Genomic DNA, 20,527 nt, shown 5'->3' with positions numbered 1-20,527 from the left:
TCGAACATAGTTTGACACTTAGAAGAATGAAATTGTTACAAAAGAAGAATAGTAAGTGTGACCAGACATCATATCAATTGATTCTTAGAAGATTAAATTCGCATTTTAACATATTAAAACTAACACATAATAGTCGATCTCGAGATGGTATATAGTAGTGGCGAATGTCGCACGTGAAGCAAACCATGCTATCTCTTTTCGGAACACCTGGTGGTAATTCTCTTAAGAGTCCACTCTTATACAACTTTTGCTCTCTATTTTGCCATACTTTGGAAGAAATTTTGATTAACGGAATTATCTTGCGTGTATGGATTTTTGTTGTGAACAACTTCACTTAAAATTGTATTCCTAAAATTGATTATAAATGACACATCTATTCTTTGAACATACCAATCTGTAAAGAGACAATGATACGACAGTGGACTAACGATATTAATATGGATTAGTATACCATTACGTGGACAATTCAGACTTCAAAGAATTAATCTTCAATATGACAAGTTCCATGAGAAATTCAAAGAGTACCAATCAGAGATGAACCTTCCATCGGGAGCTTCACAGATAACACAGAATTCTAAATTATCACCAATACAGACATGTTTTACGAATTTTTCATATCTTTTGACGAGTTTGTAAACGGATATTTCCAGGGGTTTATTTAAAACTGAAGTTCGTGTGATTTAAATTAGTGACAAGATAAAACTTTCGTTTCTTTATTGATGTTCTGCCAATCTGAATTTTACACACCACCGATTCTAGACAGATAAAAGTAAATCGACGTCTTTCTCTTTACCATTTACATCTTTTCATTATAAATTTGACCATTTTTAAACGAATCTGTCAGAAAGGGTTTAAAATTATTTTCCACTGAAGAATAAATAGACCAGGAGATAATATTCAGGAGTTCTAGATCCAATGCTCTTCTCAAAGAACTAAAGGTTCTATCGCTGTATTAATAAACACATTTCAATTCACACCAACGAAGGTATTCATTGTTTCGTCATATTAGATAAAGAAACCCACGGGTCAATATGTGTTGTTTAAATCATTTAACAATCTATGTTTGATTCAAATATTTATTCTTGACGGGTTATTACACCAAAAGACGCTAGGTTACTTCGAAAACGGTCCACTCGAATGCAGTACTAGGAATAGTACAAGGATAATGAAGACGTTAAAGTAAATCTACACTACTACGAAAGCCGGGTCAGGACTTTCAACTTCCGACTTCCAAGTTTTTTTTTCACTTCCGACTTCCGACTTCCAAGTTTTTTTTCACTTTATGTCGACGAGATCTTGGACAAGTTCGATATTCGCGATTTTTCGATGAACGGTCATTGCCCTTGACTTAGCCAAAACGCGTCAAAATTGACTTGTGAGCGCGATAGAGACTACAGTTTTCATCTGATTCGAATGAAATTTGGTGTGATCATTTATATTGATGAGATCTTGGACAAGTTCGATATTAACAATTTTTCGATGAACGGCTTTTGAGTTATTACCCTTGACTTAGCCTAAACGAATTGAAATTGGCTTATGAACGCAATAGAGACTACAGTTTTCATCTGATTCGAATGAAATTTGGTGTGATCATTTATATATTGATGCGATTTTGGACAAGTTCGATATTCATGATGTTTTGTTGAACGGTTTTTATACGCCCACATATAATGTGGTCGTATATTGTCGTCACCTCTGTCCGTCCGTCGGTCCACAATTCAAATTTGATGATCTCTCGATGAACGGAATTTGAGTTATTGCCCTTGACTTAGTAAAAACGCATCAAAATTCGTTGACTTGTTAATGCGATAGTTTATGTCAGAATTTTATTAAATAATGTGTGTTTAATTAAATCAACTATATCTTGCACAAATTAGATTTTTGGTATTATTTGACACAGATTGGTGACCGCCTGATATACTGAAAATGTATCCGGAAAGTGGGCGTATCTTGCGAGGCAACCACTTGTTGTGTCAAGTAACCCTGTTTCAGTAATTTCACGGTTAATATTCGACTTCTTGCCAGAAAGCCATTATAAAGAGAACAAGCTCTAGCAAGCGGACCAGTTGTGAAACTCTGTTATCCTCTGTTGAATCATACCTTAATTTGAACGTGCCTAAGGACTATAGATATAAATTAAACCAAATTTTATTGAGATCAGATGACAACTGTGGCTTCTATCGCGTTAACAAGCCAAAATGGATATGATCACAAAAGCGTAGGCTTGATTACCAGCTCGCTGGAGGAAAAAACTTGGAAGTCCGAAGTAAAAAACTCGGAAGTAGGAAGTGAAAAAAAAACTTGGAAGTCGGAAGTTGGAAGTCCTGACCCGGTTTTCGTAACACTACAAAACCGAAAAGGTAATCCTCGTAAAAAGTAATTTGACTTGGAAATTGAATGACTGTAATGACCGTTACATTGTATTATTCAAATCTGGCAGTTTCGTTATCAATATTTTCATTCGGTTTATAATTTCTTTGAATGAATGGAATATCTAGAAATATCATATATAACAATGGAGCATGAAGTGAAAAGAAGTCAAGGATCACAGAGCTTTATTTACATAGAAACAGAAATATCATTTAATCCAGTCGTCAATGTTGGCTAGTTCCTTCATGTTGACACACTATAAATAGACATGTCTTATTTAAACAGTAAATATTGGTCGGCTTCTTCAAGACATTACCAGTAATCATGGAATAAAGGTCAACATCAATGTACACGTGTATCAGTGTGAAATACTAATATGTTTTACATAATTATTGAATAGCAAGATCACAAACTCATTGAGCGTGAATAAAAATAAATTATAATAATTTGACATTTAATTAAAACTAGTTGTGTTAATTTCGTATTTTCAGCACCTTAACATTTTATCAAATCATATTGACGTATTTTGCGATCAAAATAAGACATTTTAGTACTTCCCTTGATGGGAAATATCCACATGTCAGTAGCACTTCAGCTAGATTTCCAATTATACGTACATTGTTGGGCACTTCAAGCTAATAGGAACCTCTAAACGATACAGTTTTGAAATAAGTTGTCAACTCTTTATCTGTTTTAGTCCAAGGACACCTTACATTTGAATATGAATAGTTGATAATTTTATATTTGTTCAGCACCATAATATGTTCCAGTTAAACCAATCACAATGACCTATTTTCGAAATAAACATTTAATAGCAATTTTAGTATCAGTTACTTCCCTTGATATGAAATGTCCAATTGTTAGTAGGACTTGTTGTTATCTTCAGTAATTACATAATTTGTGGACTTAAACTATATATATATATATATATATATATATATGTATATATGAGAACTTTGGGCAAATGAAACTCTATTGTATTTTCAAGCTTATATGTATCTCGTAACGATATTAGTTGACACTTCTTTTTAACTGTTTTAATTTGGTTAGTTTGAAGAGCGTTGAGATTATGTTAAATTCTGATAATTTCATAGATTTCTAAGACATCTTTTTCGATGAAATGTATAATTAAAACTTAATAATTAAAATATTTATTAGTGATATAGTGTTAAATTTCTGAAATTTCGTCCTGTCTATCGTCAGTTTCATGTATTACAGTAGTAATAATGACTTCTAGTCTGTACAAGTATTGTCCCATATCTGGCTTATTGATCAGGCCGCCATTCCACTTATTAAAACGTGTCAATGTACCATTATAATCAGATCTTGTCTACCCCTGACACAATCCCAGCGCACGTTTCTTTTAAAAAATACTCTTCAAAGATAACAAAGCTTGTGGGTTGAAGTGAGATAATTCTAAGTTATATGGACTACCTAGCACCATACATAGATAAAGACATGAAGATCCACTTGCTAAACCATCAGACTACAGCTGTTCAAAGGTCACCCTATTTCGTAACCGATACCGTACCACTCTCTGTCCCAGTTATTGAAGCTCTTGATTCAAAGTCCACACGAGGGTAATATATTGATCTCTAACAGTTAATGACAACTGTTTTTTTTTTAACTGAACTGGTTAATTGCAGTAATTTTTTGTAGAAACAGAAATCTACAGATTTGCTAAGCATTTCATTTTATTGTTGTAACCTTTTGAAAGCTATCGCTATTTAATATGATGTTTTGTTGAATACTGGCGTCTGTAATTCTAGATGTGTGAATACTTGTATACAGACAATTAGATACTTTATGCTGCTAGTTAGATATATATTCATATCAATTCTCCGATTCATTAACTTTTCAACAATAAAATTTTCTCCAATTTCCTTCATATTGCAAATTAACCCTAACCAATCTCGATCTTAGTCAATGTAAACTTGTGAATTGCGAAATCATTCCAAATAAAATTTGATTATCATCTTTTTAGAGTTAATTTACAATTCAAAAGGGTTGTCTGGGGCGATTAGACTAAAGTAACTTCAGAATACAAACTAAATCGAACACACTTAACCAAATTAACATCAGAATTGGTTTCTCACGCAAAAACTTCCCCAAACAACGTGAAGTAGAAAATGTTTTAGAAGTTCTTAAGAAAAGGACAATAAGGAATGGAAATTGTAACCGCGAATATTTTAAGAAATATTTCCTCTTTCAACGGTCACTTGGTATTGTTATGAAATATCTTAACCCACATATGACTGCTCTTTAAGATATCTCTCATTTATTTATTTATTTGTGTACCTTTTTGAGAGGATTTTGACTTAGGCCTCCTTGATAGGATTTTTATACCTAATATATATACCTAACCCATTTTAGAAAGCGAACATGGCAAAATCATAATTCTAGGTTTACACTATGTTCCCGACGGCCACAGAAATCACTAGCGGATTTCGTTCACCCTAGCTCGCCGTGACAAAACTGGAAAGGAATTTCAGTGTGATTTCCTTGGCCGCCGGGAACATAGTGTGCCATTGCTTGAGAAGTTTTCTTTATACCGTGGGTACAGACGTGCTCCAAGATCAAGCGAACGACGTGAGGGATCCCATCGGAACGAATCGGACGTGGATGCAACATGCATGCATCCCTGGTAAACGCGGCCTAACTTCCTGTCAGGGATACCGTGATAAACTGTAAGGAAACTTAGGCACAACCTAACAAAACTTGGATATGGAGACAAACGCGGCAAAACCCACGGTGCAATACGTTTTGGGCAAACGGGGCTGCCGTTCCATGCGAATTCCATGTCAGCAGAAATATTCTATGGACCAGAATGTGGGCCATATTCATATGTTGTTTCGATAAATTTTAGCAATGAATTACGTTTTACTTATCTTATTTTGTCAGTCACATTTTTTTTAATCATTGTTCTTTGAAGTAATTGTCGTTAGTTTTAATGACATGATATTAAAGATAAATACTAAGAAGTGATAATTATACCACTGGGTATCCATACACCGTTTTTCTCGACCTATTTATAGAATAAACATTGTACACGAAAATAGGTGACGCATTTTGCAGCCGTTGGCCAAGGTGAGGGATTCATAAAGAAAATCTAAACAAACCAATTTTAATTATTTTATAGAATATCTGAAGAAACATCTAAGACATAATAGAACAAAATTATGTTTTTTAATTGTAACGAAATACGGCGATGAATCGTTATCTGCGCGAATATAGGTTACACAATGTACAATCACGACAATACAGTATAAGCAGAATGAATAAAGACTATGCGCTACAACTATAAATTCCCACAGTCAAAACCCTACACTAACAGGATAGAAATTTTCTATTCAAGATTGCCATCTTTAATAAAACCAACTAACATAAATGACCTGATATTACTGTCATAACTTTATGATGACCACTCATTTATAAGTATATTAGCACACAGAAATCAAACGGATCTTAAAGACAGGATGTCAACAAGTTCCCCTAATTTGTCATCGACTAATTAAAACCTTGCTAATGAGTGTCCTATTACTAATATTGTCCGGAATAGAATGTCAATATGGCCAACGGGTCTGAGATTTACAGTCTGTCGTCTACAATTACAATGCCAATCTCTCCATCCCTTCAGACATTAACAAATTATGGCCAGTAATAATTAGTATTGATAACTAGATTAAAGTTGGAACAACCTCATATAGATAAATAACATAATATTTATCTTTTCATTCTGTAAGTGCTTGGGTATGCAACATTGCAGCAGTGTTCTATGGTCTCTAAGATTAGACTACTACGAGTTGTCTTACCAGTGTATATATACAGACATCAGAGCCGAGATGCACGATAATCTGGGAATAGCACCGTTACAGACGTTTGCATTTTTGATCGGTTGCAGTGATGTTTCTACCAGGCTGTCCAGTCTTCGCCCTCCGGGCTTTCGGCCCATTAAATCTAAGTTGCGGTGAGCCCCCCTGGACAATTCTGTGGCTGTAATGATTCATTGAAACGCCAGTAAGAGACTGTACTGATATGACTTCGAAAGAATAGCTGTCGATAGCGTGAGCTTATGATACAATATTATTCGATACCGTATTTTTACCATAATATTCTTCCACTTTCAGTTTTTAAATTAAGACTATATCTGGTTTATTGTTTTGTAGAAAAGATCAATAATAGATCGTTTAGTTTCAATCAGATATCATCTTACAACCCTCTCCTGGAATCATGTACACTGCAACACTGATCAGAACTACAGTCGGTAATGTTTGTACATTTTCTTATGAGATGGTCTCTGATATCTGTGTAACGGTCCTTTTCCGTAGAATTTGTTACAGGTGCATATAAAGTAGCAGACAGGGAAATGCGACAAGGGACGATAACTATAAAACTGGTTACAACTGATTAACTTTACAAAGTTAGGATAAAGTCGGACTTAGTTTTAACTTTCATTGGTATGCACAGCTCTTACTAGAGCCGAACTTAATAAAGTATTGGTTATGTATAAAAAGTATGTTGGATTGCTGGTACAATTAATATCTTTTCGGGAGTTTTCCGGTTTGCATCCAACCATCAACACTCTATTGATACATAAATCACTAGAGTTCTCCAGTTTACGATCTAGTCATCCAAACTTTTCTAACCCACATGAATGTCACGAAAATCGCATGCATTTACGCTAAAATATAGTATAAATTCGACGCTGGTATATACAAATATTCATTCGAGGTTTCGAAAAAAACACAATGGAGGACGAATCACAACTATCACGGAAACGAATGCCTACATTAACATTCAGCGAACAAGATTTGATCTTAGACACGGTAGACGAGTATAAAAACATTGTTGAATGCAAAACAAAAAAACGGCATATCTATACATAAGAAAGAAAAGGCTTGGAAGGAAATCGAGAGTCGCTTTTGTGCCATGCCAGATTTCCACAAACGCGATTCCAGTCAATTGAAAAATGTTGGAACAATTTGAAATGAAGGCCAAAAAATCAATTTCCCTTGAAAAGCGTGAGAGGAAGAACACGGGGGGTGGTATAGCTGAGAAGTCTGACGATGCCAGTAAAAAAATATGCTCCATAATACCGGAACAATTGCACCCACTGGCCAATATATTTGATAATTTCACGATGATGTACAGAATGGTGATAGTATGGTTCACTCTATATCAGGTACATTTTCTTAATTGTCATATCCGCACATCAGTATTAAATTGTAGTGTAGTCTTGTTGATAAGATCAAATTATTAAACCGATGCTTTCTTACCCTTAAATTTTCTACAAAATGGAAATTCCACGCCAAGCCCAAATTAAATGGAATTATATCGTTTTTTCGTAATTTTGTATCGAATTTGTATAGATCTTTTAAATCAATATAGTATATATACAAGGGCTATTGAAGCGTTTTGAAAAGCCAATTATAAGCATATGTTAAAATATTTCCATACATTTATATTTTCAGATACTTATCAAGCTATTGGTATGGAACCGGCAGACCAATAAGAACCGGGACCGAGCACCAACCCCCTTTGAAAGACATGTAAAACCTCTCGATCGGTGGGTTCACGCTTCTTTCGTTTCTGCAAAGACTGATTTGGTTACGATGGCCCGAGAGGAACATGCTTTAAAGACAGAGCTACTTAAAACACGATTGCTACCGCTCGCGGATAACATTATGCTAAAATGAACATTCTGAACAAACAGTCTCAACTTCTTGATCTATAGATCCAAAAGGTGCAAGAAAACATAAATGAAAATAATCAGACTTCACCAATTTATCAATATTTGTAATAACATGTAATAAATAAAAGTTCATTTGAAGTAACTATCAGTTATATTTCTTCTCACTCGATTTCCTTGTTTGGTGATACCTGGTTGATTATGATGAGGTACTTCATCAGTTATCTCGGCCATCTTCATTCGCCTCGCTAAATTATGGAGAATCGCAGTGGCAACAATCACGGTCATTGTTGTGTCCAGATTATTTCTGATTGTCCCAGAAAGATATGGAAATCTTCTCTCTAATACACCAAACATTCTTTCAATAGTATTTCTTGTGGTCGCATGAGAAATGTTATATTTCCGTTAAAAATTATTAGTAGGATTCGAAAATGGTGTTAAAAGATATGCCCGGCTTGGATATCCAGCGTCCCTCAGTATAAAGCCACCAGTCTGACGTTCTTCCAATTTAAGCGAAATGACACTGTTGTCGAATATTCGGGTGTCATGTGTTTCCCCAGGCCATCTTGCTACGATATCACGAATTGTCAGCCTTTGCGGTTTCTGAAAAGTTCAGCCTGTTCCCCTTTTGGATATTGGATTAGGATGTGAGTACAATCTATGGTTCCTATTACTCCCGGAAAGTTAGCCAAATCGTAGAATCCACGTTGAATTTTGGTTATCTTATTCTCAGTAGGAAATGTAATGAAATCAGACCTGTGGTTAGCTATCGCCATTGATATATTTTTCACAGTTCTGCTGACAGTAGATTGGTGTATGCCAATTATATCTCCTACATTTAACTGAAATGACCCAGAAGCATACAAGCGTAGAGTTATTAAAACTTGTAATTGCATGTTGGTGATGGTCTATTAAACAGTGCAATTGGTCTAAATAATTCTCCATTTCTTGTATACAACCAGTAAAGTTCAGCTGAAGTCACCTACTGATGAAACTTTGCCACGGCTTTCATTTTATACATTTGAAAGTCAAAGGTATCACTTTTGTAAAGATCGAGCGGCGCATACCTAATGTTCGACTTAAAAGTCTGACTTTAGTCAAAATTTAGGTTAACTACGAGCGCTGCATACGGCCCTGTCAAATACTGTGACTTTGGTGTAATTTTGTGATTGCGTTGTGCAGTAGAGGGAATTTTTAGACAAAAGTTAACTTAAAAACTTTCGATTGAACTCTTCAATATCTTTCAGTAAATATTTTGGCCTTGATCATTGAAGTATAGTTAAGATACTAACAGAATGAACAGTGAAAGATACCGGATGTGTTTTTGTTGATATTGAAAATTCTCTTGAGACGTTTTCCTGCTCCTTCAAGTTTAATCAAATAATAATCCATGTCGAAATGTGAGAATAAATATTTAAAATCCATTTCAATCAAATCATAGAAACCAGTTATCATTACCGAGACTGTGGTATCCATTTCAATATTTACATAGAGATATATAGATACAGACTTATATGTTCAAACAATCCATCAATGTCCTGTAATTCATAAACTCGCAGATAAGTTAGCTAATCGATAGGTCTGTTCTTATCGGTATTGGGAATTAAAATCGACGAAAACACACAAAACGGGGAAATTACAGGGGCAGAGGGTCGGCAGAAAGGTCTGAGGAAAATCATTATATCTGGTCGAAATGTGATCACAAATCAGAAAGATGACATTGTTGTGTCGACCATTCTGAGAATTTGTCATTTTTGTTATTTGTTCTCAGGGATCGCAACTACAGAAAACTGAAATTGTGATTCGACCATCTTGCCACTCTCAACCTATTATATCTGTCAAAGATACTTATGTGTGGTCAGAACAGAAGACAGAGATTCTAATGTTGCTTATATTGTCGGCTATTATTTCTGTTTCAAGATAGTTTCATGTGGTTACAACAGTTGACAAATATAGTTATTATGGTTGGCCATTCTGCAGACAGCTCATTTCAATTTTTGTTGTAACAATAGCACAAAGGATCGATAGTTAGGTTGGCCACTTTGCAGAGAACTCATTTACTTCTGTTAATTCGAGAAATGTTCTGCAAGGACTCTACAGCTTAAAGTTGAGATTGTAATGTCGTTCATCTTGTCGAAGATCAACCGTATATTGTTAGTACTGATGAATACAGTTAAAACGTGCAATGATTATTGACATAATTAAATGCAATTTTAATGTTTGAAGGGAGAATGTTTTATGTGGAATGGTCATAGATTGAATACCCAGTTTTGTCAACAATGTCACAGTTTATTGGGTCGGGTTCATTGTACTGTAAGGTAATCAGATCCTTTTGTATTTAACCAGATGTCAACAACATTCCTTATCTTCAATATTTTTAGAGATTGTAAAGATGTTTTCTAAACTTATTATGTTTATCAGGGTCCTTATTCTCTAAAACTTAACTTCAAATGATATTAGTGTTCCAGTTAACTGTTTGATCAATCACTAAAATCAATTTTATATTTAGTTTTATTATCCAATTAGATTACTATATTTCTTAAAATATTGACATTGGCCTATTTACGTTTTCGAGAACATGGCCCCAGGTGAATTAATAGCTCTTTAACCTCTTAACTCTTGAAGCAAAGGTCACTAAGCTTTCAAGGACAGATCATCCAGCTTATGACAATCTATTGATATCCAGCCGTTATATCTAGTTGAGGAATTTGAAGAATCAGACGCGTTAAAACTGGAAACTGGAATGTTGCAATGTGTAGGCACTAAGACTAAGGCATGTCATAAGATTTTTTAAAAAATATAGGAATCCCTTTAAGTTTAACTTGCAGTTATAATGTGATCGGCGCAAAAGAGCTTGTATCCTTGACACAAAACAGGGGATAACGTGTATGGTTTATATCTGCAGAAGGGCGTAGGGTGAATAAGAACTCGACAGTGCTAAAGGCCAAGATAACCAAGTAAAAAGTAATACATTAGTGACACGGACTAATGCATCTCTTATGCAAAAAAACCCAAAAATATATCGATAAATTAAGAATGAATGATTGGTAGATTTGAGACTGTCAAGTACAATGTAGGTTTAGTACATTAACATATTGATCTTCAAACATCCTAATCGATGCTTCTTCATTTAAACTGTGACATTCGTTTCTTTACAGCCTTTCGCTGCAGGCTTATTTATCTATTTAATGGGCTAGAAATGACATTGTTTACAAACGTCTTCTTCGTATTAACCAACTTATCGGTTATTTCAGCCTGCGCAGTTCCACCGGAAGTACAATTTATTAGTATTCATTATGCACCAGTATTTGTCGCTGTGTGGTAACATGTGATATAAATTCCAATATTGACATACATCGCCATTATCACTGTGGGAGGGTCTGGAAATGTTATAAATTCCTTGAAATCAGGTCACCAGCGTCTGGTTCCTGGATTCTTCGATTGAAGTCCACAGGATTCACAATGAACAGTTTGTTGAACTGACAGATCAGGTTCAGGGCCTGTTGTTAAACTAGTCATAGCTCACGATGAGCGTATGCCAACCTTATTGGTAAACCCACCCCCGGTACTTATATCCAATAACTTTACTCATAACAAACAATTGGTGATGCTTTTGATAGGATCATCAATCAATCAGTTGGAACTCAACCTACTTGTGAATAGTCAACAGAATTGGAAATAAAGGTTGTAGTATTTATGTAGTGTCCTGAATTCTCGAATGGGACCAAATGTTGCATTATTGATTGAGTTACTGAAAACTTCACAGTTCTCGGTGAACTTTTGGAGACATATTCTAGCCACTGTTGGTAAAAGGAAAATATTTAAGTTTCAGAATTAGATCTGAAAATATTGCAGACATTCTAGTATAACAAAGAATTTTTTTGTCGAACGTACTTCATAAAACACTAAAGAACTGTTGTACTAATCTCCTATTGACAATCATCACGCAATCCAATTGTTAGCGATTTCTTTACTGCCTCTCAACCTGCTTTGTGAGTGTAATTCTACATTAGCCTTGCTCTAATTGATTAGAAATTAATTTCCTTTCTTTTACCACAAACTTGTTTTTCTTCGCTCAACCTCTCTATACAAACTGGAAATAGAGTAGGTTAATGCCACTGTCTTGAATATAAAAATTCTCAATACAGACTGCATTGTATGGCCCAGACGTTACAAGATGATATTCTTTCTTAAAACTATATTTATATACAAAAAATGTGCTAAAACCTTATTAAATATTAGGAATGAAATGTTGACTATCCTCAATCAGATGTTCTAGTCAAGGGACACAAGAACGATTACAGTATCACGTTTATTATGTGTGTTTTCACAAGACATCTGTACGGAAGCGTATTAGGGCCATTCAATTTTTTTTTTTTTTTTTAATTTTCAAGTTAGTATGTTGAATTTTCAAGTTAGTAGCTTGAATTTTCAAGTTAGTATGTTGAATTTTCAAGTTAGTAACTTGAATTTGACCATCTGACCATCCTCAATAAATAATTATATAATTCGAATGCAGTGGCTCAACTAGATGATTGGGGCCTATGGACTTCAGTAGTGCCTCGGGGTTTTGTCTCTAACATATGCTCTCTTGCATTCTGAGGCTCCTGTTTTATGCCTGTTAATGTTTTATTTTGTAGGGGTGGGAGCGGGTGGGGGGCTCCTTTCTTGGTCTGGTGGTCCGGGGACTTTGAATCAGTCCCTATGGTAGTTGCGTCACTGTCTAGTGTTTGGAAGTTATTGGCTTTTGTCTGATCAATGAAACTGTATCAAGTACTACTGCAGTAGATTATGTAACTAGTTGTAGTGATCAACTTTTTTCCATTCTTCTTGACAGAATTCTAAAGTATCTAAATGTCTCGGGAATAAGTCAGCGCCCCCTGGAGAGAATCAAAGTTATTCTTAGACCTTAACAATAATACACACAATTAATGGATTTCTTCCAATACGCAGTAATAATTGCTTTCTAACAACTCAATCGATATCAAATTAACAAACCATGAAAATACAATGCTGGGAATCTATTGAGTATACCGATTTAATATCATTATAATGTCATGAAAATTCTGTTTTCTAAACACCGCTCTCTAAGCCGGATACGTTTTTGTAACCAGTCCGATTTGGTATTGGTTTGCCGGATACGCTTTTGTTTGCAGTCCGATTTGGTTGTTAACTATGGTTAATGTTTATTAAATTAAATATGGATTTTTTCAAATGGTTATAAAAATCTAATTCGATCTGTACGTCATGTAGGCCACCACCGAAGATGGCATCTTTACATATATTACAATTAGAAAAAAATTCTGCTAAAATATCAGATCCAAAATGTCCATGATTAGATAAAACCACAAGTCAGACCAAGCAAATAATGAACTCTCTAGTGTGTATATTAGAGTAGCTTGAATTTTCAAGTTAGTATGTTGAATTTTCAAGTTAGTAACTTGAATTTTCAAGTCAGTAACTTGAATTTTCAAGTTAGTAACTTGAATTTTCAAGTTAGTATCTTGAATTTAGTAACTTGAATTTTCAAGTTAGTAGGTTGAATTTTCAAGCTAGTATGTTGAATTTTCAAGTTAGCATGTTGAATTTTCAAGTTAGTATCTTGAATTTTCAAGTTAGTATCTTGAATTTAGTAACTTGAATTTTCAAGTTAGTATGTTGAATTTTCAAGTTAGTAACTTGAATTTTCAAGTTAGTATGTTGAATTTTCAAGTTTGTATCTTGAATTTTCAAGTGAGTATGTTGAATTTTCAAGTTTGTATCTTGAATTTTCAAGTGAGTATCTCGAATTTTCAAGTTACTAACTTGAAAATTCAATATACTAACTTGAAAATTAAAAAAAAAAAAAAAATGAATGGCCCTAATACGCTTCCGTACATCTGACCATCCTCAATAAATAATTATATAATTCGAATGCAGTGGCTCAACTAGATGATTGGGGCCTATGGACTTCAGTAGTGCCTCGGGGTTTTGTCTCTAACATATGCTCTCTTGCATTCTGAGGCTCCTGTTTTATGCCTGTTAATGTTTTATTTTGTAGGGGTGGGAGCGGGTGGGGGGCTCCTTTCTTGGTCTGGTGGTCCGGGGACTTTGAATCAGTCCCTATGGTAGTTGCGTCACTGTCTAGTGTTTGGAAGTTATTGGCTTTTGTCTGATCAATGAAACTGTATCAAGTACTACTGCAGTAGATTATGTAACTAGTTGTAGTGATCAACTTTTTTCCATTCTTCTTGACAGAATTCTAAAGTATCTAAATGTCTCGGGAATAAGTCAGCGCCCCCTGGAGAGAATCAAAGTTATTCTTAGACCTTAACAATAATACACACAATTAATGGATTTCTTCCAATACGCAGTAATAATTGCTTTCTAACAACTCAATCGATATCAAATTAACAAACCATGAAAATACAATGCTGGGAATCTATTGAGTATACCGATTTAATATCATTATAATGTCATGAAAATTCTGTTTTCTAAACACCGCTCTCTAAGCCGGATACGTTTTTGTAACCAGTCCGATTTGGTATTGGTTTGCCGGATACGCTTTTGTTTGCAGTCCGATTTGGTTGTTAACTATGGTTAATGTTTATTAAATTAAATATGGATTTTTTCAAATGGTTATAAAAATCTAATTCGATCTGTACGTCATGTAGGCCACCACCGAAGATGGCATCTTTACATATATTACAATTAGAAAAAAATTCTGCTAAAATATCAGATCCAAAATGTCCATGATTAGATAAAACCACAAGTCAGACCAAGCAAATAATGAACTCTCTAGTGTGTATATTAGAGATGAAAGATGTCTGATGTTTCTATCAAACTAAATACAGCATTTAGAGACACTTTAATATGCAGCCGATGCTGTCAATAGCATCATAACATCCCTTTGGTTTATAATGTAAAGCTGAAGCCCAACCCATCAATCAGTGATCCACAACAATTGTTTTGCAATTCAAAATTTGAAAACAACCCGTTTTGACCTACTAATTTGAGTTTTATTTCTGTAAAGAATAGCTAAGTGTCTTGATTGTACATTACTATAATAAAATAAGAACTAAATAGAATCAATCTATTATTTTATTGAGAAACCCGACGAGAAAAATGACAAGTTGAGAATAAAAAATATAATCAAAAGACTATTGTGATGTCTAGACTATGTTTAATTTGACAATGAACTTGCTGATTTTACCATTACGTGGAACCAAAACATTCCCATTAATAGACTTGTTTACATTGTAAGAACTTAATGAATGGAATGGACTGAACATAAGTACTATTTCTGAAAGTATTGAAATGAACCCAGATTTGCCGGCACTGAAATAAAATGAAGTGGAATAACGTGAAATGACCAACTTGAAAACCCAAAAGATTTCCTAAATAGTCATTGTGCCAGCTTTCATCAATGAGGTGGAATCTCATGATATAGCTCACTATCATTGCATTGGAACGGCAGACTTTAAGAATGTCCAGAAATAGACATCATAATGTAATATCTTAAATGAATGTTATGACACATAACCCGGAGTTGCTTGTTCTGAAATGGGATTACATGATGTGACAGTCAATAGAGTAGTCCAATGATAATGCTAGTTTGACCGTTACTGAATTCTGAATTTGTTACAGTAAAATGAGAATAGTAAGAAACTAGAACTGTTCTAATAACAGTACTGATGCAGGGCGTGTTACGACATTCAGGTACATACGAAGATGGTCTATTGCAATTACATTGATGTAAATACTTTTCTGCATCTCTAAATGCAAATATCCAAAAGAGTTGACGAACTTTCTAGAAAGAAATTGGGGAGAATGGTATTTTAACGGACATGTCAAAGTCAGGAATTTTATCTATACTGACATCTCATTAACCAACTTAAATTTGATACCACAATGTTAAACGAATAGAATTTTTAAATATGCATGTTACATAGTCATGTTGTATATCACTGGAAAGCTCAGAATCTCAGCATTATGAAATCGAAAGAATTATTGCTATATCACTATAAGGCTGCAAAGGTTCTAAATGGACCATTTTTAAACTCCTATAAAATCGAAAATAGTTGTCTGACCCCAAAGGTCAAAAGGTCATCAGATATTCTAGGTCACAAATTATCATCAAAGTAAATATGAAGGTCACCAAAGGTAAAGGTCATGAGATATACGTCTTCAAACCTTGAAAAAAAAATATTCGGTCGTACAGAAAAGGCAAAACCGAAAATCAAAATTCTGTCAACAAGTTTTAGATAAACGTTAATTCTATCATTTGACACCAAAATTGTTCAAATCGGATGATAAATAGCTCCAAAATAGCAAGTTTTGCATATTGAGGCAAACCAATATGGCGACCTATATGTTACTTCCGGTACGAATTTTTTTAGTTGTTACACTTTGTATTAGTAACACTAAAATTATGCATATGTCATTTCTGACATAACTCAATTTCATCAAGTGATGCCACCGGAAGTACTAATATCGAAACCGGAAGTGATAAACATTTTTTGACTATTCAGAATTATTTGCCCATACCGACGGTCTACACCATAAAAATCCGTCAAAAAGCAACCGAAGTAGCATTTTTCGATTAATTTCGACAAAAAAAAGTATCGAACGAATTTTGGAAAATCGAATATTTTTAACTGCTATCATATGTCCTTTGTACTAAGAATTATAATAAAGGAAACCCGAGCAAAATCGAACGATAAATACGCCCTCTACAGTACAGAACGCCCTGCAATTAAAACAAAGTTTTTGAGATTATAAGTGTTAAAAACATCTGATATGGAACGGTTAGCACGAATAGTAGCGTCTTGAATGGTACTAATTTGTTTGTCTTCCCCCACTAACCATAAAATGTCTAAGTGGCATGTAATGAGCAAACGTGGAATTCCGCGAGAACTATGCCTGAAACCTTTCCCGGTGCTAACCTGGTGTTCTGAGGCTAAAGACTTGTAAACCAGTGCTTAATATGTTCGGTACTAGCAGACCTCAAGTTGTGTACTCCAGTAGACATATTTATGATGACAGTTAAACCGTCTTCTCCAGACAGCACTACACTGATCATCTCGTTGAGTGTAATAATGAGTCGAGAATGATACAATGGTATTACCAGATTATATTTCCCCTGTGAGTATCTGTCAGTATGGTTTTAACAAGATCGGAAAAATGTCACATAAAACATGTCCTTCACTGGAAACACTCAGTTCAGTTGTTTGATTTTCTTAATCAATTAAAACAAAAATAACAACTTTTTAACAAAATTAGACTAGCAGTTTTGCCGCGTAAAAGAGAACTAAAATCGTGGAAGGAGCCGTCGGAGAAGGACTTTACAATGAGTCTCTAGAAGAAACGATCAGTTTCAGTACAAAGTTAGTGCAGAAAGTCGATTTTGTGGTTTATTTTTTACAAATTTATTTAGCAATGATTGCGAATTGTTTTACTTGTACAAAAACATTTTTTCAACCACGTCGATCTCATCAAGTTGAATACAAATATGAATTGCTGTTATTTTAGAATTGAGTGATACTATAAGAAAGCTATTTCATGCAAGAAAATAAACAGACTCTATTTACGAGGTCTCATGTGTGGAAAATGGGTTTTGAACTTTTTCTATTAAAACATTTCTCAGCAAATCGACTTAAGGTTGAAGTGAATCAATATCTCGACATCCTTACATCAATATTTGGCCATTTTTCATCACTTTACTTGCCTAGCTTGATTAATTTATATCAACTTTTTACAATTGCCAATTGACGAGTAACGCTTCTATGGTGAATTTAGCAACGACTTCCATAAGACCAAAGTGAAAATTAATCTGCTTAAGCCTTAAATTGACATATTGGTCGAGAAGTTTTTATATTCCTTCTCAATGAATTATTCAAATCAACTTGGGAGTTAGATTAAATATTGGTAAATGGTTGAACTAGAACTTTAACCCTTCCCACATTCGTTGCTAAAAATAGACCCAGATTATCAGCTTCGACAAATTTCCACATAAAGTATCAGTGTCAAGCCTTGATCTATTGAAAACACCTCAACATAGGCAGAAAGGATACTGTCATGAACATGTAGAATCAGTAACTCTCTATCGTGTCTTTTAAGAACATCTTCTGGAATACTAATAGAGTAAGACAGTTTTATTTGAATGACACCAATCTGTAATCCCAGTTCTTGTTACTCAAGGGTATATATTTTCAGCTATAAACTGACTATTTAAGCTAGGGACCAAATTCTGGTTTGTAATGCCAGGTGATAGGCAATAGTTCAAAAGTAAAATGTCCTTTAAATTAAATACTCTAAAATAAAAGTTAGGTGAAACCTGGCATTGGTGATAAAGTTTACCATGAAAGATCAGAACAAGACGTCAAGAAAGAGCCGTCGGGTACAAGAACCGGAATAAAAAGAATATTTCTGGGTTAAATGGAAGTAAATGTTTACTTCCAATGTTTTCAACATCCGACATCAATTACCGATCTCAGTCTATATAATGGACATCTTAAGATCTAAGCTGACACAATGGAAGAAATGGAATTTCTATTGACCATGTAGATTGAAGCCTTTCTTCACTTTAAACACCACTTCATTGACACACAGTAGGACAATATTTACCTTCACATCTTCAACTAATTATCTCCCCTTGTTTGATTCGATTATCGCCCGTAGATAAAGACTTGATCAGCCAGTCGTTCAACAATTCTTGCTAATGATACAGTTGCTCACAAGCAATGGTCAGTTCAGACCAACCACATGATAGACGATGTTGGATGCTAAGTTGGCATCGCACTATCAATAAAACATTCTCATATTAAAGCAAAATCCATTTCTGACAATAGACAGCACAAGAATAAACGGAACAGCAACAGTCCACATATCTAAGCAACGTCAAGTCAATCTACCAGTACAACAACAATAGTAGGCTACAACAACAACATTTGCCTCTGATGGACGCCTCTGGTACTGTTTGAGATTTCTTAAAAGTTCAACAGTAAACAATCAACAATCGTAAGAAATTATACCACAATCGACACATAGGTCGCCAACAAAAGAAAAGACGAAGAACTCCGGTTGTTCTTTAATTATATGGCAGGAACATGGTGAATTAGAGAGATAATAAGTTGTGCACTTTGAATAGGTGAAAAGCATAGCCACGCTATCTCTTATCAGCAATTAGAGTGTCAATCCTTTGACCTATTTCATTACAGCCATATTGCGTGATGACCTTCCGTGACGCGTGCATGTCACATACCCTAAAGATTGGTAAGGTAAAAAGTACATCCTTCCGTAAGGTTAATAGATATTGACAGGTAAATTGATTGAATCTGATCTAAATTATGTAAGACAAGAATTTTTCAATATCCAGGTATTCGATTTTATATAATCTGATGGCGAACATGTACGTGGTGTAAGATACACGATCGAAAGACAAGTTGCTCTTGGAATCTGACAAATTAATTTTCGCCCTGGAAAAGCAAGGTGTTACAATTTTAAATAATTTTTGAATTGTTCGGTGCACTATTAAAGCATAGCAAAGCAAATAAACGTCGCAACGATGATACAAGAGTTCTTGCATACCGAATCGGTTGAAATGGTGGATACAGTCCACGCTGGCATTGACAGACTCCAATTTTACTTTTATGAAAAATTTCAAAATAATCTTTGACTATCCTTCAGCCCCTCCTGGCTCCTACCCCCAGCTTCAACATCTCGAGTTTAATCTATCTTTGTAGATTGTAGCTAGATCTATACCGACATGCTCACTTCCTATAAAGGAAACATGGCAATTTCCTGATTTCCGGTCGAAGATAATGCAATATCTATTGTTTTCTTTTTTATAAATTCTAGATAACAGGTTAAGCAAAGCAGAAGAAATTCAAGATTAGATCTCTTTCAGGTGTATCTAAAAATGTTATTTTCATGGGAAAAATATCTTTCACATTTATCGCGAAATCTAGATGAAGACATTATCAATCTGTACATAGGGGTTTGTCTTCCTGTTAAATACCAAGATACATTCTTGAAAGCGACTCTGATCTTACCAACCTGTATATTCTTATCTGCCTATTAAACTTTAATAAGATTTAGATTTTCTGATAGCAAATTCATTTAATATTCATGTTCGATTAGAATAGGTTGAAGATACTGGGAGCCGCACACCGTCATCTAGATTTTGTGTTGATATGAGTTTAGAAATGAATGCAAACTGGAATTCAAGCAAGACAGAGAGGGCTTTGAGTGTACCCGATTGTGGCTTCAAACTAATTGACCACCCCCATGTCTAGTCAGGTTTCCCAAATCTATAATGAATTAGCCTGTTACCATAACCTAGTAATATTGATGTCATTGCTGCTGTGAATTACTTTGGTGGCTGAAGAAAATTTCTTAGCGATCGGTATCCGAGTCTTAGTATCGTTGACAAAAGAGTGTACCTGGAAAGGGACTATATGTAGAAATATAAATGGAAACCATTGACTT

General features: G+C 34.6%; 1 protein-coding gene across 1 annotated transcript; it reads left to right on the top strand.

Annotated features, from left to right (window-relative positions):
• Positions 1-13,452: 13,452 nt before the first annotated feature.
• On the top strand, positions 13,453-13,876 carry LOTGIDRAFT_86211 (hypothetical protein; the record flags this gene model as incomplete). The annotated part of the gene is made up of 2 exons (XM_009046775.1): positions 13,453-13,554; positions 13,679-13,876. Coding segments are annotated over 2 exons (300 nt in total), but the record flags the coding sequence as incomplete, so codon positions are not given.
• Positions 13,877-20,527: the final 6,651 nt, after the last annotated feature.

The sequence above is a fragment of the Lottia gigantea genome (genome assembly GCF_000327385.1).
Source record: "Lottia gigantea unplaced genomic scaffold LOTGIsca_106, whole genome shotgun sequence".
Taxonomy (NCBI): Eukaryota; Metazoa; Mollusca; class Gastropoda; family Lottiidae; genus Lottia; species Lottia gigantea.
The sequence above is the reverse complement of the archived record's forward strand: the minus strand, read 5'-3'. Positions and strand labels throughout refer to the sequence as shown.